The sequence below is a fragment of the Sus scrofa genome, chromosome 18 (genome assembly GCF_054392235.1).
Source record: "Sus scrofa isolate SSC_HxYL_T2T_F1_AM1 chromosome 18, Sscrofa_HxYL_maternal_Yorkshire_Landrace_v2.0, whole genome shotgun sequence".
Lineage (NCBI taxonomy): Eukaryota > Metazoa > Chordata > Mammalia > Artiodactyla > Suidae > Sus > Sus scrofa.
In genome coordinates, this window is record NC_139400.1 from 48,613,807 (window position 1) to 48,633,990 (window position 20,184).

The following is a 20,184-nucleotide window of genomic DNA, read 5'->3' on the forward strand; positions in this document are numbered from 1 at the left end:
GAAAGCCTGGGATTAAACCAAAAGCAACAGGTTTCTTTATGGTAGGACTTTTCCACGGTCTCTTCGGAACTGGGAAGAGAGCGCACTGTGATCCCCGTATTTAGGAATGAGACTCTTTTTTTTTTTTCCTCCTGAGCAGTTATCACTCAGGTTGAGTTCCTGAGAAACACATTTTGGGAATGCTAACATAGACTCTGATGGCAGAAAGAGGGTCGATGGGGGCCTCAAAACCTCCTAGCTCCTTTTCCTGTTGGAAAGCTGCAGATTTCTAACAATTTCTAAGGTTAAAATAGTTCTGTGCCATTGAGGTCCTTCCTCCAAAATTCTAAAAATTTATGAATCTAGAGACTGTTTTCAAGGTTTATGTTATGGCTACCCTAGACTGAGCCACAGATGAAGTCCAAAGCTAGAAAATGTCAGAAGAAAGCCCCTCCCTAGGCCCGGTGCACCTTCTCCCAGATATCTACACGGCTAACGCAACCACCTCCCTCAAGTCTGTTCAAATGGCGTCTCTTCATCAGCTTGTTCCCTGACCACCCAGTTTAAAATTACAGCCCCACTCCTCAGCACTCCCTATCGTCTTTCTCTACTTTGTTTTTCCCGTCTCACTTCTCTACTTCTCACATACGGTATAATCTACCTATTTATTAGGTTTCATGGCTCTCTCTCTACCAGAATATAGGCTCCATGCACTTCTGTTTCTTTTGTTCCCCATCCAATCTCTGTATGTGATGTACTAAATCTAGAACATTGTCTAGAACAATGCCAAGTGCACAGTAGGTTCTCAATCAATACTTGTTGAAAGAAGGAATGGATGAATCAAGAAAGACAGGATGTTGAGATTTGACTTGAGGGTATGGAGTGTATTTTATATTTCTCATTCCTTCGTCTTTCCACCATGGGTCCCAGCATGTTAGGCAGGGCCGCAGATGACATGATCCTCCAGAACTGCCCCAGCTCAAGCTCTTGACATACCTCTGGTGTTTGGTATCCTAGAGATGAAACAGTAGCAGTAGCATCTGTGTTTCCAGGGCTCTGACATTCAGCGACATCACACAACCACCCACAAAAATGCCAGCTTGCGAAACTGTTAAGGAGAATGGGGAAAATATTATTTTCATCTCTGTACAAATAAGAGTAATCAGACATAAACACAGGGCTGCTGATCTGGGACATAGCCATCAACCGCCTGATAGAGTGACACAGTTTACTTAATATCCTCAGAATACTCCATTTTTAGGAGTACTGGCTAAATTTTTTCCGTTATAAATAACTTCTGAATGAAGATTTTAGGATATAATTCTTTCCTATTTAGTTTATGTCTTTTACGGAACATACTTAAAGCATACGTACTAAATCGCCCTGTAAACTTTATTCTTAACTATTTTATCTAGTTCCATTTCCTGAATTCAGTTATTCAGATTTAAATTTTGAAAGAAGTTTTTCTTCTTCCACGTATAGTTCAACTATGAACAATTTTATTTAATTGAATATTTGGAATGAGTGCTTTATTCTTGGTGAATTTTTGTAGTTTTCATTATTAGGAACAAGAGGTGACTTTTCAGGCAATCATTTAACATTTCCAATTTTATATATTATCTTTATTAACATATATTATGAACTGAATAATGGTCTGATATTTCTCACTAAACTACAAAAAAAAAAAAAAAAAAAAAAAGGAATACAAATCCCAGATATTGGGAGGTTGCTCTATTATGAAAACATTCTCATTGCTCTCAAAAATCTTTTGTTCAACTTTGATGAATTTCAGTAGGAACTATAGTGTAGTCAGCACATCCCTGGGTCAAAATGGTAGCAAAGAAAACAGAGGGGACAAGATGTTCTGCTTTGGATCAGAAAAGGCCTAATGCAAGATGCTGCGTTTCAGTGAGGCAGTGAAGGATAATTAAGATTTGCTGCCAGAAGGAAGGAATACAGATTGTTCTCATGCAGCTGCTTTGTCCATATTTCTGACTCCACTTGACCAGGTGGACAGTATGATCTCAGCCCGCTAGCCTACTTGAGCTCATGTTTATGGATTTTTTATCCAAATTTTGCCAACACTGTTGAATCATCTTCTCGTGAAATCTTTCTCGGATGAAAAACACTTTCTGGATCAACTGCCATTAAATCATTTTATTTCTTTAAATTCTATACCACATATGTAAATCTTTTAAAATATTTTTCCTGTTTTCATTTTTGTTCTACTGAATTTTTTTAATCAGATGGTATTCCTTGTAAATTTTAAGATTTTATACAACCCATCTTAACTGAGATACGGTTACAGGCTGGGCTGTGTTCTAGATACTGAGAATACACAGTAAATTGGATACTGATTCTTACACTCATGGAACTTAATATTGAATCATTGATCAGGATTTGTTGTTGTCTAGAGAGAAGTTTAGGGTAATAATCTCTGTCTTTGTGAGCTTTCTTTTTGAGGCCACCATTTTACCAAGTTCAAATTATGGGTCCAATTTTGCAGGTTGAATTTTTAAGAAGACTTGATTCTTCTATCAGTTTTTTTTTTTTTTTAAGCTATATCGTGCCATTTGTAATTTTAGCTGTTGACAGTTTTATTTCATGTTGATTTTTTCGACCAAGTCTAGTTTTTGGCCTGAGCCAATTCCTGCAGCATCCAACATGATCGACATGATATGACCCGTTAGGCAGGTTTTCATTTATAATAAGTTTTACCACTTGCATCTTTAGCCATTGTCAGTTTTATTTTGTGTTGATTATTTCAGCCAAGCCAAAACTTTCCTCAGCAACCTAGTAAAAATGCCCTTTGGGTCAAATTTGTGGGATCAAAACTGCAGAGTATTTTAAAAAATCTTTGATGGAAATGGTATGGTAAAAAATGTGATTCAAGACTTTCTGTTTTGAAAGAAGCAGGATGAGAAGCTCTGAGAAATCATGACTGTTTAGAGCAGCACTTCTTACACCTTAATGTGCATAAAAATTACCTGGGATCTTGGTAATATGCAGATTCTGATTCAGTTGGGTCCAGGAAGGACCCAAGACTCTGCTTTTCTAACAAGCTCCCAGGGTGACTCTGAGACAGCGAATCCCCAGGCTGAGTGGCAAGGAGTTGGGATGTATACTTTGTGGTCCATCAGGCCTGGGGTCAAGTCCCTCAAAGTTACTTAATCTCTAGGTCTGGTTTTATCCACTTGTAAATGGGATGATAATACCATTATCTATCTATGAGACTTTTTGTTAGAATTAAATAAGACAATTTATGTAAAATGCACAGCACAGGGCCTGGCACCTAGAAAATAATAAATGGTGCTCATTAAGAACTAATAAGTAAAAGCACACTGCAGGTTCCAGGAATGAATGGTAAGCAGCCTGGCTACTCAAAGTGTGGTCCATGGACCAGCAACATTTGGAAGCTTGATAGAAATGTGGAATCTTAGACCTACTGAAAAATAACCTGCTTTTTGACAAGAACCCTGGAGATTCATGCACCTATTATAGTTGGAGAAGCAATGGCACTGAATTTAAAGGAAAGGGGCAGGAAGCAAGCCTGGAAAGGCATCTCAAGAATTGTAGAGTGCTCACTAAGGACTTGGAAACTTTTTGGAGATACCCACCCATTCAGTCCCTTCCTCCTGCTACACAATCCCCAGCAGATATTGTTAATCAATCATCCACTCATCCAGCCAGCCCAGCCTCAGTTAATCTCGGGATCCTTATCTATACAATGCCCTGGGCAAGGAGCTGTCAGTGGACACAATGTGGCAGAAATGGTAAATCACTGCCACTGCAAAAGACCACATGGAACCAGCCAAGAACTTTAAAAAGGAAAAAATGAGATAATACATGCAAGGGCTTAAAAGAATTCCTGGTATACCTGGAAAACAATACATACAATACATATGAGTCAATTATTTCTACCTAGCCTAGCAATCTCTGCTAATATTTTCTCCAGACAGTGAGTAAATGAGAAAACTTAAGACAATATTCATATTTTGGTATTACATTTATCGTGAAATGATAAGGAGAGTAGATAGAATTTTTGTTCTCATATGGCAAAATGAAAATGTTAGCAATCCCGTGTTCCCGCCTGCTCATTTTTTGTTTGTTTGTATGCTTTCCATAAAGAAAGATGCCATGAACACCTGGCGGGGATTATGGCCTGGATTTCTGGGCCTGTGGGCTCTGGGGTCACTCGGGCTGGTTGAAATGGTCTGAGCAGAGCAACGGAGCCCTTCCCGGTCTGCCTTTGAACAAGTGAGGAGGAGAATGCTTTCTTCCGCAAATGGCCTGACTTGTTCTTCCCACATCACGTAGAGTGGACTCGTCAGTCATTGAAATACTGTTGACAAGAGTGGGAGCCTGTGGCCCGTCCAGGGGTGGTGGCAGAAAGCCATCACAGAGAAGTAAATTCCAACTGTCCCCACAAAGCACAGTCCACTGAGAGCTGAGTTCCCCTCTCAGAAGCCCTCAGACAGACTCAAACTGGGTAGGATTAGCACAGAGTCCAAAGCCTAGGGTTGAAGAGGGTTGCTTTGCACTAGATGACCCAAGAGAACTTTTCCAGTGCGAGCATCAGACTCTTGGATGCGAGTGACCTCCTGGCTACATTTTCTGGATGCTGCGCTGCACCAGGATACCCGAACTCTTAGAGCCAACGCTGGCTTGGAAACGCCTGTGCTCCTCTTCCAAGAGCTCCGCTCTCCCCAGCAGTGCATGGTGATCCAGAGACCAAACTGTCCTGACAAGCCCAAGAACCAAAGTCTACTGAGGTTTAAAGCTCTCTCTTTCAAAAAACATTTTGTATTTATGGCCTTGTATTTCCAGTCAAACCCAGGAATCTCTGTGCTGTAGAAAACCATCCATTCCTTCCTACCCTGCCTGATGTTATGTAGGCAGTTGTATCTGATTCTCGAAAATTAATATGCATATGGAAGTAACGAGAATGCCATATAGTGAACTACAGCGATATGTGTAATTTTCTGACTGGTTTCTTCTTGGCAGGGCAACCGAAGAGCAAGAGAAAGCAAGGGGAACCAGAGTTCATGTGGGATTGAGACAGGAACCCCCTTCATAGCACACTGTGTGTCGTTTCCAGTGGGGGACTTGCCCTGCCATGTCTTTGAATATGCAGCTTACCCAAGCTCATCAGTAATTCGCTTTCAAAGTGTGCTATCAACAGACTCTGCATAAAAACATCTCTCAAATAATGAAGGCTTTGGTTCTACTGGACTGCTTTGAAACAGAAGCCTTTAAAAACATGATTAAAAGTTTCCATTGAAGTTCATTATCAATGAATAAGGTTTTGTACTTATGCATATGAGGCCTTCGACACAGCAAGATGTCCAAATCCTTTCCAAGTGAGGCCTGGGACAAATATAACCATTTCCCTTCACGAGCAGATAGAGCAGTGCTGAGCTCTGTGGCTCATTAGGGGCCATGACTTAAAATGTAAAGTATTTTAACCTTTTCCAAAAGGTTTAACAAGAAAAGGAAAAATGGTGCTCAGCACCTCCCCGCTGCCTTGTGATATTAACCGTGTCTCTTGTTTTCTCTATTCTGAGGCTTTGGCATCTGCAGCCTTGTGGACGGTAGAGAGACTGCCCGCCCCAGGGTTAGCTGATTCCCAGAGATGAACAGCTCCCCAGGGAACACACTTTTCAAATACACACCAGCCAATCAAGAGCCCGTACCCCAGCCACCTCCTTTATCAGGCTCTCACACTCCAGGCCACGGTCCACCTGTCCCACACAGGCCAGGGCCAGGGCCAGGGTCAAGACATTCAGGACAGCTCTTGGGCCCCTGACTCCACTGAAACCACTCAGACCAGCCCATCTGAAGGCTGCTTACCCTGCCTTGCCCATTCCTTCCCGATGAAACCATAAAAAAGGCTCTTGCCCACAGTCCTCTCTCTCCCTCTGCAGTCTAATCGAACCTGGTGCCTCTCCGTGGTCTCCCCCGCCAGAGCGGCACACCCCCTCTTCCTGGGAACTGTAACAACTTGTTTTGTTCATATAATCCTTTTTGACCTGTTGACCTGACTGTAGGTCAAATTTTCTACGAATATACTTTATATCTATTTTCAAACACTTATTAACATAGAAGTTACTGGGCCGTCCTGGGCACCTTCTTCTGTCACCAGGTGAGAGCAGCAGAGCTCCAGGTTTTTTGCTCCTCGAGGGCTCTTCTAATCCTCCGTGTTCCCCACGACCTTCTCCTGGGCCCCATTTGCCACTCTCACTCCTCCCGCTTCCCACCCCCGCAAGGACAGTCCGTCTCAGAGCTGCTACCATCACTACGCAGCACTTGGAAGTTCCAGCAACTGCAGCACCTCCCAGGGCCCCTGCCCCAAGCTGAGGACCAACCTCTGAGGCTGCTCCCTTTCAGAACTGTGGAATTTATTTCATTTTATCCTTAGGGGGAATTTATTTCATTTTATCCTTGGGGGAATTTATTTCATTTTACCCTTAGGGGGAATTCAGAGATTTTTGTTATCCCTTTTCTTCCAGAAATGCCTCTGAGGCCTCCGAAATGACCCCCTTTCTACAGATGTTGAGGGTTCTTGGCTTGGTAAAGACAAGATTTCCCTCCCTCCTGCCTCAGACGATTCGTGGGGCTCTGTTTCCTGGAGCAAGCGATCTCTGCCCCCAGTGAGAGACCGCAGAGACATCCCCTCCCTCCCTCCCCATCCCGCCACGTGCATGTCCTCCCTCAGGAGGATTTAGTAATATTTTTTCACACTCAATTTTATAAAGGCCAAGACACCTGCTTCCAAAAGGTATACAGACTGGAGATATGCAGGGAGACGCTGGGCTTCAAATCACCCTCATCCCCAGGAGGACCCACCCCCCACCCCCCACAACAAAAAAAAGAAGAAGGAAAGATTGTTTTCTAATTATCCAGTGTCGAAATTGTGCCACAGGATTTGGGAATGTTTGAGATGATCTCCACATCTGGCTTCTTCTCCGTATCTGTGTTTTCCTAGCTCATGACCCACCTACCCGCTACCTCCCAACACGCGTATTCTCTGTAATATGCTACCTGAAATAGAGGCGCTGTGCAAACTGCAATAAACGTAATTGGATCACATGGAAGAGGAGACTGAAGAAAAGAGAGGAGCTGATGTCGCCAGTCGCTCATTGCTGTAAGACTTTTACTTGGATTTGGGTTTAAGCTGGGAGGACAGTATGTCTAGTTTAGGGAGGTGGTATTTCTGGAAAATAATGCCCTGTCTTTTTCTCCATAAGCAGCCTCAAGTCCAGGAAGCTTAGAAGGTGAATCCTTCCAATCCCTTGAGGCAGATATTCTCAGTACCCTCCCCAGGGCCCAAAGGAGTGCCTCCCAGGGAAATGACCAGTGTTTCTCTGTGGGAAGCCCTTTGCTACTACCTGGTTGTCCAGAAATACAAGAGAATTCATCCACCCACGAAGAGCACTCAAAAATACCAACGGGTGTTGGTGTGTAAATTCCCTAGTTCTCTGACTTCTCTGGGGAGTACTTCCTACCCCAGGGGGAGGCTCCGTGCTGCCTCCCAGCCATCCACAGCAGGACGAATCTTTAGCTACCCACAGTGGGAGCTTACCTGATAATGAACTCTTATCTTGGCTGCCTTCCCTTCCCTGAGTCACCTCCCCACTCTCCTACCTGGGTTTCCTGGGATCATTTCCATTAGCGTCTTTATCTTAGAATCTACTTCTGCAAAAACCCAGGCTAAGACCATTTCTGAAAGAGCAATCCTTCTGCACTAAGTTCTAATTTGTCAGACTAGAATGTGAACTCAGAGAGGGTCATTCATGTAAGAGGTAGTTATGGTATATACCACAGTGTGCTAAGCCCCTTGCCCAGTGTCTCTGTCTAGAAAGTCAAGCTCAGTCCTATTTTGAGTCATTTCGCCTACTAAAGAGCATGGGCTACAACGGTGAAAAGGCGAGGCTCCAGAGTCAGAGTGCCTGAGAAAGTAATGAATATTTATACACACACACACACACACACACACATAATAGATATATGTAACATGATATATGAATAAGTGTGCCTTAGAGCACAAGGCAAAGACACCTGATCTCATGGAACAATAGAACATAACAATTCATCAAGGATGACAGGCTTTAAACACATCATTGACATAAAGAGTGGTGAGGATTATGATAGCTAAGGACAGGGAATATGTGAGAACATATGAGACAGACTTCATCTCAGGTCAGGCAAGGCTTCTCCCAGGAGGGATCATTGAAACTGAGGCTAGAAGGACAATGAGAGGAGCTGACATTTATCAAGGACTTGCTTTGCACCAGCTGATGTTAGTGCTTTACCTACGTTGTCTCATTTAATCCTTTAAGGTACAACTATTATTTCCATTGGAGATATAGATTATTCAAAACGGCACACCTAATAGGTGTTAGGACATGGATTTATCTTCTGGGGGACCATGACTCAGCCCACTACCATACGTATACTTAATATGCATAATGAATATAAGTATAATGTATTCATACACACACATAAACACACATATCCTCAATGGGTAGCACAGGGCTGTTCACGTAACAGATGCTCAATAATCGTTGTTGAAGGAGCAAATGAATAAACAGAATCGGATCTCCGCCTTCTAAGAATGAACAGAAACTAAAGGCAAAGGTAGTCAAAGTTACAAAAAGGCAAAGAGAGCCTTGCTTTGGTAAAGCTGCAAATCCTTCCAGAAGTTCTGCTGTGGTCAGGTCACTGCCTGCCTCCACAGTTTCCTGGGAGAAACCACAATAGCTCTTTGACTTTCTAATCAGCAGAATCCCCTCCAGAATATTCTAACATTTATGAGGAGCTTTCATTCACCCTGATTTCCTTCTCAAGAAATCCTAGCTCTACTGCTCACAACTTTTCATTATGAGACTGAGGGGGAGGGTTGGGGATGGGAACCCTGCTGTTTCCTCTTCCTCAACATCTAATATTTCTCCCAGGCTCTTTTGCCAAAAATGACCTTTCAGAAGATACAAGCGGGAACAAGAACCGATTATTGCCAAGATAACCATGAAGAATGCCACCCATCTAGGCCACACACTCTTTAAAACACAAGCATGAAATGTGTTTTCCTTTTTTTCTGTTTGATAAAGACAGATCTGCAAAGATATGGTGCAGCTTCTATGGATCACTGCATTATTTGGAAATGTCACTTTGACAGCGGCCACCCTATTGGAGAGGTTGGGGTCACGTGAAGATCACAGAAGGGTGTAGCTTTTTCTCCCGGGTCACAGTTTGGAGGAAGGACTGGGATACAGAGAAGCAATGCCGGTGCTGGAGTCACAGCCTAAAATGCCCTGGCCTCAGACTGCCTCCCCGCCTCCCCGCCCTGCACCAAGCAGCTCCAGATGGTAACCATTTCACGTTTTCCCGGTTAGGTTTGGAACTGAACCAGTGTCAGCATCTCCTCCCCGCCCCCACTCCTCTGTAACAGGATTGTTCAGGGTCAGCTCCTGCCATTTGCTCCTCTCTGTGGTTCTCCAGAGCCCTGACCTTGGCGCCCAGGCTTTTAGACAAGGAGCCAGCAGACCCCCTGTGCTGGGGAAGAGCATGCAAATGCACAGGAGGAGGATGGCTGTCTGGCTTTTCATTATTAAAAATTGTTTTTTTGATCACAAAAGTTGAGAGTAGAAAATAAAAGTGTCCAAAAAAGTATTAAAGCAAAATAAAATCACTCATTATCCTACTATTCAGAAAAAACCACTATTACCATCTGATGTCACTCTTCCAGACTTTTCCCCCCAACATTTTATTTTTACTTTTATATATATATATTTTTGCTTTTTAGGGTCACACATGCAGCATATGGAAGTTTGAGGGCTAAGGGTCGAATTGGAACTGCAGCTGCCGGCCTATACCACAGCCACAGCCAACGTGGGATTCGAGCCACATCTGTGACCTACACCACAACTCACTGCAACACCGGATTCTTAACCCACTGAGCAAGGCCAGGGATCAAACCCAGGTCCTCATGGATACTAGTCAGGTCCATTACCACTGAGCCACAGTGGGAACTCCTCCCCAGCCTTTTACAATGGAATATATTTCTTTGTTCTTCCTTTATCCTTGCAAACTGGGATCATATAAAAATGCATCAAAAGAACCTTCACCAGTTTATGGAGTGGTTTTAATCTCAATAGCAAAAGTGAAATGTCAAACAAGGAAGGTGAGAACTCAGTCTGATGCAGGCTGGGATGGTGAGAAGGCAGAGCCAACAGGTACAGCCTGGCTTCTGAGCCCAGCAGACCTGGTATCTCCCCTTGGGACAGTTGGACTTACTAGCTCTGGGACCTAGCAAGTTCCATGACCCCTCTAACCCACAGCTTCCTATCTGGTGTATGTGCAGTGATTATCCCCTGCCCAACAAATCAGTAATGACACCAATAAAGTTAGTACCCTTCTCTTTCTAAGTGACAATGTGGTGCTCAAAGAGACTTCCATCACTTCCTCCGGGGGAACATTTTATTCTTAAGAAATCAAGGCCAGTTCATAGGGTAATTACAGATTACAGGGATCTACTCAGGCTACCATCATAAAATAAATAGCACAGACTGGTGGCTTAAACAACAGAAATTAATTTCTCTCACTTCTGGAGGCTGGGAGTCCCAAATCAAGGTGCCTGTGAATTTGGTTCATGAGGAGGGCTCTCTCTCCGGCTTAAAGATGCCACCTTCTCACTGTGTCCTCACAGGGCAGGGATAGAGAGAAAGAGTGACTCTCTGATGTCTCTTCTTCTTTTTTTCTTTTTTTTTTTTTTTGTCTTTTTAGGGCCACACCCAAGGCATATGGAAGTTCCCAAGCTAGGGGTCGAATCAGACCTGTAGCCGCTGGCCTACACCACAGCCACAGCAACGCAGGATTTGGGCCACATCTATGACCTACACCACAGCTCATGGCAATGACAGATCCTTAACCCACTGAGCGAGGCCAGGAATCGAACCCATGTCCTCATGGATACTAGTCGGATTCGTTAACTGCTGAGCCATGACAGGAACTCCCTGATGTTTCTTCTTATAATGACACTAATCCTACCGGGTCAGGGCCCTACCTTTATGATCTCATTTAACCAAAATTACTTACTTGTAGGACTTATTTCTAAACACAGTCATATTGGAGGTTAGGGCTTCATCATTTGAATTTATTAGGGACACAATCCAATCCATAGCCTGGTTAACAATTTTAACAAAAAGATACTTTAGTCCTGTTGAGAAAGACATAACAATGCTTTTAGCCTACAGTCGAGTTGAACATATAGGAAAAAAAACCCCAAAAACAGGGCAAGATGAGCTCTTCCAGAGTTCCCATCGTGGCTCAGTGGAAACGAATCTGACTAGTATCCATGAGGATGCAGGTTTGATCCCTGGCCTCGCTCAGTGCGTTGGGGAGCCAACGTTGCCGTGAGCTGTGGTGCTGTGGTGTAGGTGGTGGACATGGCTCGGATCCCGCATTGCTGTGGCTGCACTGTAGGCCGACAGCTTTAGCTCTGATTCTACCCCTAGCCTGGGAACCTCCATGTGCCCTAAAAAAAAAAAAAAAAAGACAAAACAAAACAAAACAAGATGAGCTCTTCCACTGCACTGAGAGAAGCACAGTGGACCCCTCCCTTAAAGGGGCCAGCATTTTCTTCCAGGCTATTGTCAATGACCAAGGAAAATACAATTGACTTCTGCAGGCTCCAAAGGGGAGTCATGAGGTGGAAATTCACTGCTTTGGAGCCTTGTGTTATAAGGTAGGACTGAGTCACTTTGCTGTACAGTAGAAATTGGCACAACATGGTAAATCAACTACACCTTAATTTAGAAAAAGATAATTTTCAGGTATTCTGAAGCTGCTGACCTAGTCGCAAATGAAAAAAAAAAAAAATGAGAGGCTCCTAGTTTCAGGAGTCTTTCTTACTTCAGATGAAGAAGAGATAAAAGGATAACTAGCTTCTTTTTAGAAAGTTAAGACAACTTTTCTCCCCACCCCACCCCATGTGGTAAAGTGCCCTCCTTGTCTTTGGCTTTCCTGGAGCTGGCTGGCAAGCAATTCCTGAGGAAGACAGGAATTCATTCTAACTCCAGAATGATGCATCTTGACTCATCCATTCCTTTCTCCCACTCTTCCATTCAGCCATGTAAACACTGGTCTGACCCTTTGCCCTCAGGCAGTCTCCTGAAATTCAAACCTCTGATGGGCTGATTGTAATCACACTCAGAGACTGTGAGGGAGTCTGGAATCCCATCTGCCATTTCCTCTTCACTTTCTGCACGAAGAACCTGGGGTTGTTTAATCCCTGAGAAATGCCTCTGTCTTTTGAAGAGCAAAAGTACCTTAGGTACTTCTAATTTCCCAGTGGTTCTCGATTTCCAGGTTTTGCAGACCAGGCTAATGTATTCTGGGGGATCCTCAGAGAGTAGTCAATTGACTACATGTGGTCATAAAAGAGAAACCTTTTTTTTTTTTCTTTAGGGCCACATGTGCAGTATGTGGAAGTTCCCAGGCTAGGGGTTGAATCAGAGCTGTAGCCACTGGTCTACACCACAGCCACAACAACGCAGGATCCCAGGCACATCTGCAACCTACACCACAGCTCACGGCAACACTGGATCCTTAACCCACTGAGTGAGACCAGGGATCGAATCTGAATCCTCATGGATATTAATCGGGCTCATTTCCACTGAGCCACAATAGGAACTCCCAAGGAGAAGACATTTTAAATTACTAAGAAGGTAAATAACTCTCTCTCCCACAAAAGACCTCTGGCCACCTTAAATTGGCGTTGGTAAAGTACTCCACTGAACCTCTTGCTCATGCTGCCATGGGTTATAAAAAAAAAATATCACCAAGATGGCCTCAGTCTACAGATTAGACTTTTGAAATCTTTGGCCTTTTACTCTGCTCTTTCTTTTTTCCCAATGGAGAGCTGGCTCTATTCTGCTCTGCAGTTACCTTCTCTACAGACGTCTCTCTTGTGCCTTCTTTCTGTCTTCTTGTCTCTTTCACCCACAAATTTGTTGGCTAACCTCACAGAATCCATGGGTGGTGGACAGATAATTGTGGTCCGAGTTGACAGGCTGCCAGCTCTGGAGCAGCAATTAGTTCGAGCTGGAGAATTTCAGAAAGGAGATAAAATACAGGAGCCTCTGGATTCCAGAGGACAGCATTCCCACTGACTCACCTCCTGAAACTAGATCAACCTCTTCACCTTCTTCAACTAAACCACTGAGTTGATACAGTCCAGGATGGTTTGAGAACTGGTGTTTTGGGAGAGATCTGAAAGAAACAAAGATGAACCACTCCACCTGATTTTTTCTCATCTCCAGCATAATAGCTAAATAGTCCAAATCTTACTAACTTAAGCAGTAATTAGATAGTTTTGGAAGGAAATCAGAAGTCTGAAGGTCAAAGGGATGCCGAGGGACTCGGTTTGGGCGACGGCAGGAACCAGGGGAACACTGAGGCTGAGGTGGTGAGAGTCACATGGCTGGATTCACCAAATGCCAGCCACCTCTGCTGGCTCGGCCATGAAGCTGACTTTGAAATCATTTCTTCTCTATTATGTTATTTATTAAATATTCCAACTCCCAGAAATAGTTTCTGATTGGTTGAACTCAGGTCATGTGCCTAGCCCTAAGATCACATGCTTGATCTTTAGGCTTCATGCTTGGCCCTTGAACATAACAATGAGCAGCAGAGAGGAAGAATCTGGACTCCAAGATTCCATAATATGAATCATAGTCCTGTGAACCCCCACACAAAAGGACAGGCCCCCCAAACTGGAAGATGGGAATGCCAGTAGGGAGGCAGAGGGTTTGGATATGAAAAACCAAGAAACAAGAAATGTCCAATACAGTGGCCCAGGAGAAGTATAGAATTGCTCTGAGAAGTGTCCCTCTTCACTCTGAACCTGGTATGGTGTCAATTTATTTATTTAGTTATCTTTAAGGCTGCACCCTTGGCATATGGAAGTTCCTGGGCCAGGCAGTGACCTGAGCCACAGCTCAGACCTACACCGAAGCTATGGCAATGCCGGATCCTTTTAACCCACTGCACCAGGGTCGGGGGTTGAATCCATGACTCCACATTAACCTGACCGAATTCAGTCAGACTCCCAACCCACCGCACCATGGTGGGAACTCCGGTGTCAACTTACTTTAAAATATATCTATTTTTGGAGTTCCCATCATGGCCCAGCAGTTAATGAACCTGACCAGCATCCATGAGGATGCGGGTTCAATTCCTGGCCTCGCTCAGTGGGTTAAGGATCTGTCATTGCCGTGAGCTGTGGTGTAGGTCACAGACACGGCTCAGATCCCACATTGCTGTGGCTGTGGCGTAGGGCAACGGCTACAGCTGCAATTGGACCCCTAGCTTAGGGACCTCAATATTCTGCAGGTGTGGCCCTAAAAAGACAAAAAAAAAACAAACAAAAAAAAAGACTATACACACACACACACACACACACACACACACACACACGTATATTTAAAAACTTTTCTCAATTTGGGGACTCTTTCAAAATACTTCATTGGGTAAATCATTAATAGCATGTTAGATTCAGACATTTGCATCCTTTCTAAGACGACTTTTTAAACAATCAAGTTCAGCTTTCATATTCTTATTAACAAAAGCATGTTACAGGAATTTCCACCCATTTGTTCAAATATTTGCTAAGCAATTACCATGTGCAAGTGTTGTTCTGGGTCCTGAGGTGCACTTATAGACAGGATCTCCTCTCCCCCCAGCATAGGTGTCTGCCCTGGATCTTTCCATTCCCTCATCCCTTGCAGATTTTACCCCCATGCCTGATAATTCCCCTGCGAGCCCCCTAAGAAGCTTCCCATCTACACAAGAAAAACCAAGCCCATAGAGTTCTTCCAGAGGGAAGATGGCTGGACTGATCCATCTGAATGGTCTAAGCATTATTCAGTGCAGTGCGGACAGGGCCTTAGGTTCCTTACCCCCACCCTCAGGTCACCAGTCACACTGTGCCCAGTCCCCTTTGTCCAGCTAGGAAACTCTTGCTCTTTCTGATGTCAGTGGGTCATTCATTCTGCAATTAATAAAGTTCTGGAAATGCTGGATGACGCTGAACAATTCTAGTGCTTAACTGTGCCACTTAGAATTGCTCCTCATCCCTCTTTCAAGGCTGATCTAAAATGCAGACACGCCTGTGATCCCGATGCATGGTTATGTTTAGGGGGTGAGATTTGATTTTTGGTTTGTCTGAATGTAGAAAATAACAAAATGTGCTGAAGAGCAGTATTATTATCACTTCAATTTTCATGCAAATCTACGGAATTTATACAAAGAGCTTAACATAGTCCATCAAATCAATCACATTCTCTCCTTCTTCCCAAGAGTTCCTGGAGCCATATTAGTAGGAAATGATATTTTATCAAGAGTGGACTTAGGAAGGTTCCAGGGGACATAACCTCGGAAGATTAACAGTCCAAGGGTATAAGGTAGTAGATTAGGAGCCCAGGCCAATAGCGTCTCCCTCCCTCTGGCCCTCTAACCAGCACACTTCTATGACCTTGGATCGTAACTGAGATAGCCTATTCCCAGACTTTGGACGCAGCTTGGCTACACCTGCCCCAGACAGTAGGTAAAGGCCTATGACCTCCCCAATCTGAGCAATCACCTGGATGCCCACATCAGACCACTCGATCTCCTTGTATTTGCATTCATGTCCTTTCCTCTGGGTTTCTGGCTCAATATTCTGGTTCCTACACTTACGTGTGACGCCTGGATTAGCCACTCTCTAGCTTTCTGCTCTAAAGATTTAGACTTCAATTTCTACCTATCCCCAAACCTCAATTCTATTTAATTCTTGGTGGGGGTATCTGTTGTGGTCTCTAAAAAAGAAAAAGAAAAAAAAATCAGATCTAGTCCTAGCTCTGACAAATTCCCCAAAACAAAGCATTCTTTTTTTTTTTTTTTTTTTGTCTTTTTGCTATTTCTTGGGCCGCTCCCGCGGCATATGGAGGTTCCCAGGCTAGGGGTCTAGTCGGAGCTGTAGCCACTGGCCTACGCCAGAGCCACAGCAACGCAGGATCCGAGCCGCGTCTGCAACCTACACCACAGCCCACAGCAACGCCGGATCGTTAACCCACTGAGCAAGGGCAGGGACCGAACCCGCAGCCTCATGGTTCCTAGTCGGATTCGTTAACCACTGCGCCACGATGGGAACTCCCACAAAGCATTCTTAATATGCTCCTTTACCACTGTCTTCCTAATGGGACGTCTTCCTATGCCCCAAACCTAAGCCGATCTAGAACTGCACCAAACCAAACAGGTTCAGGTAGAAATGGATCCGCTTCAGGAAACAGTGAAGTAGTGTGAAGTACCACATGGAAAGCTGCCAATTAAAGGCAAGAGAACAGAATGATTCGTGGTCTCCATCACTCTGAACAGGACAACGAGGCCACAGCTGATGAGTGCAGTGTGGTTGGTGGAGCATATGGTGTGTGGAGGAGGGGAATAGGCGATAGTCAGGTCCGGTCTGTGTATTCCCTGATCTAACTAGTGCCAGGCACGAGAAGACACTCAATAGACCCAGAAAGCTCAACCACCCCTCCAACAATCATGGCCAAGGGGACTCTTCCAAGCTGGCCTTTAAAGATGTACTTTTGGCTGCAGTGAGAGGGGTGGCCTGGAGGAGGGGAGCACAGAGGTACAGGCCTGCCAGGAGGAGAGTGGACTGGAGTGCCTGAATGGGACAGTGGCTTTGGGAAGGGGAAAGACAGTAGAAATTAAGAGATTCTGCAAAAGCAGATTAGAAAGGCTTACTAGGGGAAAAGAACAGGAAAGGTGAATCCCAGGCTTCTAATTTGGATAAATGTGTGTCTGGAGGAGGCTTTAACGCTGCTGGAGGCTTGGGGCTGAGGGATGGTTAGTTTGATTTAGGATGCATTCGGTTGGAGGCCCTAGGGGGACGCCTACTGTGCAGACATCTAAAAGGTGAGTTTGGGGGCTTTTTGTTTGTTTATTTGTCTTTTTAGGAGCCCACAGCATATGGAATTTCCCAGGTTAGGGGTCAATTCCGAGCCACAGCTGCTGGTCTACACCACAGCCACAGCCCCACGGGATCCGAGCAGCGTCTGTGAACCACACCACAGCTCACAGCAATGCACATGGTAAAGCAGATCCTTAAACCACTGAGAAAGGTCAGGGATTGAACCCTCATCCTCATGGATACTAGTCGGGTTCATTACAGCTGACCCACGACGGGAATTCCCTAAAAGGTGAGTTTTGGACAGAAGGGCTTAGAAAATGGAGTTCCCATTGTGGTGCAATGGAAACAAATCCGACTGGGAACCATGAGGTTGCAGATTCAATTCCTGGCCTCGCTCAGTGGGTTAAGGATCTGACGTTGCCATGAGCTGTGGTGTAGGTCTCAGACACGGCTTGGATCTGGTGTTGCTGTGGCTGTGGCTGTGGGCGTGGCTGTGGCCAGCAGCTGTAGCTCCAATTCCCTTGCCTGGGAATCTCCATATGCTGCAGCTGCAGCCCTAAAAAGAAAAAAAAAAAAGTTTGCATCAAGAGAGATCCTTAATTGAAAGTCAAAAGCACAATTTGTGTACAAGTTGATAACATGATATCAAGATTAAACAATGTAATGTATATTCCCTGGCCAAGCATCTCTCGCAAAAGAATTGCTATGTGAAGTGGCATTGGTCAGAACAGGAGAAAGAGATAACAAATAACAAATGGCATAAGCTTTTAGGCAAAGAAGATGACATTCCTTATGAACTGTAGAATGGGCATATGTGTGTGTCCCTACTTATGTCTGTCTGTCTGACACCTGTGTCTGCAGGGCACAAAATTGACGGGGGCTATTATTACCTCCACAATAATCAAGGTCAATAATTTTTGCCTTTATCATTTTTAAAATTTTTGATTTACTTTTTTGTCTTTATCACTTCAACGTAATATTTTAAAAAGCAAAGTTAATTATCCATCATAAACAAAATATCAACATTTTAAATAAAGATAGGATTGGATCCCAGTGCTATGTTGAGCCACACTATTTTGGAAGTGGAAAAAAGAAAAGGAAAGATCAGCAAAACTGATCCAACTTCTATTTAAAGCTTTTGTATTCTATTCCTCTTGGGGAGGGTTTGCATTAATTTTGATTTTTTAAAATAATACTGCATTATTATTTTAAATTCATGTTATCTATCATGATGACTGTTTTTTGGCACCCCCTTAAATTTTATGCCTAGGGCAAATGTCCCCTCATCTCACCTTAATGCTGACTGTGTGCAGTGTGCTGTGTGTGTGTGTGTGTGTGTGAGGGAGAGAGAAAGCGTGGGAACAAACACTTCCATTCAAGCAGGATTTTATAGCAAATGTACAGATGGACCATTAATATGTGCTGTTATTCTGCTCCAAGCCAATTTTTCATCTCAGAGTTCATGCTGTTGTTTGTGGCTGTCCAGGATACAGATTTGGAGCTGACTCCTCATTTAAACACCAGCAGTGGGACACAATCATCTCTTGGCACACCAGAAGTGTAAGAGAGTCCACGGCCTTCCCCAGCCACCCTATGAGCTATTCTCAAACCTGTGCTGCCTGGATCCTAGACAAAGCCTGAACTTCCCTTCCCAGTCTGACCAGTCTTTTACAACCTTAATCATCAGGCCCTGGGGATACAGGACAGCACTGGCTGGGATCAGTGACTGGGAACCCTATTGGATCCATCACAACAGAAACATTTCCCAGTCTTGAGATGTCTTCGCCTGGACATAGGACGCCAGCCATCCTTAGAGCAGCAGGCATGAGAGAATCACTCAGATAATCTGAGTGAGAGTGCGTAAACAAGTTCAAATACAAACCAGGTTCCAGGACTTCAAGGTCAATGGTAGCTCACAAATGGAAGGGAAAGGATGGCTGCTATGACAGTGGACAGAGAGGGGGCAGTAAATTCAGGCAAATACGGCAGAGCAGAGAAGCACTGAGTGCAGAAAAGTAAACAACTTGGAATCAGGGCTTTCCCCCTGCCTCACAGCTCAGGCTGAGATCTCAGGGTTTCAGAGTGAGGGAGTGTTGGGTTTGTTCCTAGTTGGCTGCCCTTGTCCAGCATGATCCTTGGCAGCCATCTAGACTGACGCCTATGTCTGGACAATCTAATGTCACCAACAAATCGGATCTCAGTGACACAGACCCACATGGCAAAGAGACCATCACTGTCTCTAAACTTTATCCTTTGGGATGTGGTGTATAGGAAAACAAAAGCAAACCCTTTGGCTTGCTAAAACCATCTGACACATCTCCCAGATTTTGAAGGTCAATTCAGTTGAAATCTGAGCATCAAAGATTTGGGGTGTTGAGTTTAAAAAGGCTGGATGTAAGATGACTCATGCCAGCCGAATCAACTATGAACCCTGTGATTTTCAAGTAGGTAATTCAAATGATGTCTAAAAACTTCTAAAGGAATAGCTTCTGTTTTAAAACCTTTGGACTGCAGAGTAATGTTACATTTGAAGAGAGCTTCTCAGGTTGACAAAAGCCAAATTCATCTCAAGATTCAACTTCTTAACACAAGCATTCCTCCTTCAGAATGTGAACCTTCCTAAATAACTGATTTTGTTTTCAGTGTCATTTTATTTTATTTAGGGGTCATCTTAATTTATTAGCCTGCATAATTTGTTTTATAAAGAAAGAAATGTCATGATTACAGAAAGGGGCATTATAGCCCCTTTGACTGTCAGGCCATAACTTGAGAACAACTAGAGAAAGAAAGGAGAGACACAGATGAAATCAACTGGCCAGCCTAAGACTTCCCAGAATAGACTTTGGAGTGCTTTCTGCTGTGCCATCTGAAATGGCTCAAGAATGGATTTCTATCCTTCTTTTGAAATGCTTAGCAGCCCTATGGATTTAATGTTTCAACTCTTTCTTACTGGAATTTTCCTGAGCAAAGTTTTATTCAGATTCATCCAGGAATCTGCACAAAATGAATGCGATACTTTACCTCCTTAATATCTGTTTGTCTTTCAGACTTGAGTGTGCAGGGCTAGGCTGGGATCTTTTCTTATATGTGTTTGTAGGGCTTTGTTCCTTTTTTTTTAGAGCACACCTTTGGTTTTCAATTACATATTCGTTATCTAGTTATTTGGTTAACATCTGTCTTTGCCCTTGACTGTAAACTCTAGGGCTGCAGAAAACCTACCCATTTCATTCACCACTTATACTCGTTTGCCA

General features: G+C 43.9%; 1 protein-coding gene across 2 annotated transcripts in view; it reads right to left on the reverse strand.

Moving 5' to 3' along the window:
- Window positions 1-20,184, reverse strand: part of LOC146395032 (uncharacterized) — a 273,628-nt gene that overhangs the window by 38,837 nt on the left and 214,607 nt on the right. For both annotated transcript variants that reach the window (XM_085005884.1, XM_085005883.1), the window contains exons 2-4: window positions 13,154-13,248; window positions 11,074-11,194; window positions 976-1,087 (exon numbers count right to left, since the gene is read on the reverse strand). In XM_085005884.1, coding sequence (XP_084862010.1) covers window positions 976-1,087; window positions 11,074-11,156 — 195 coding nt within the window. In that variant the 5' untranslated portion in view covers window positions 11,157-11,194; window positions 13,154-13,248. The remainder of the gene's footprint in view (window positions 1-975; window positions 1,088-11,073; window positions 11,195-13,153; window positions 13,249-20,184) is intronic.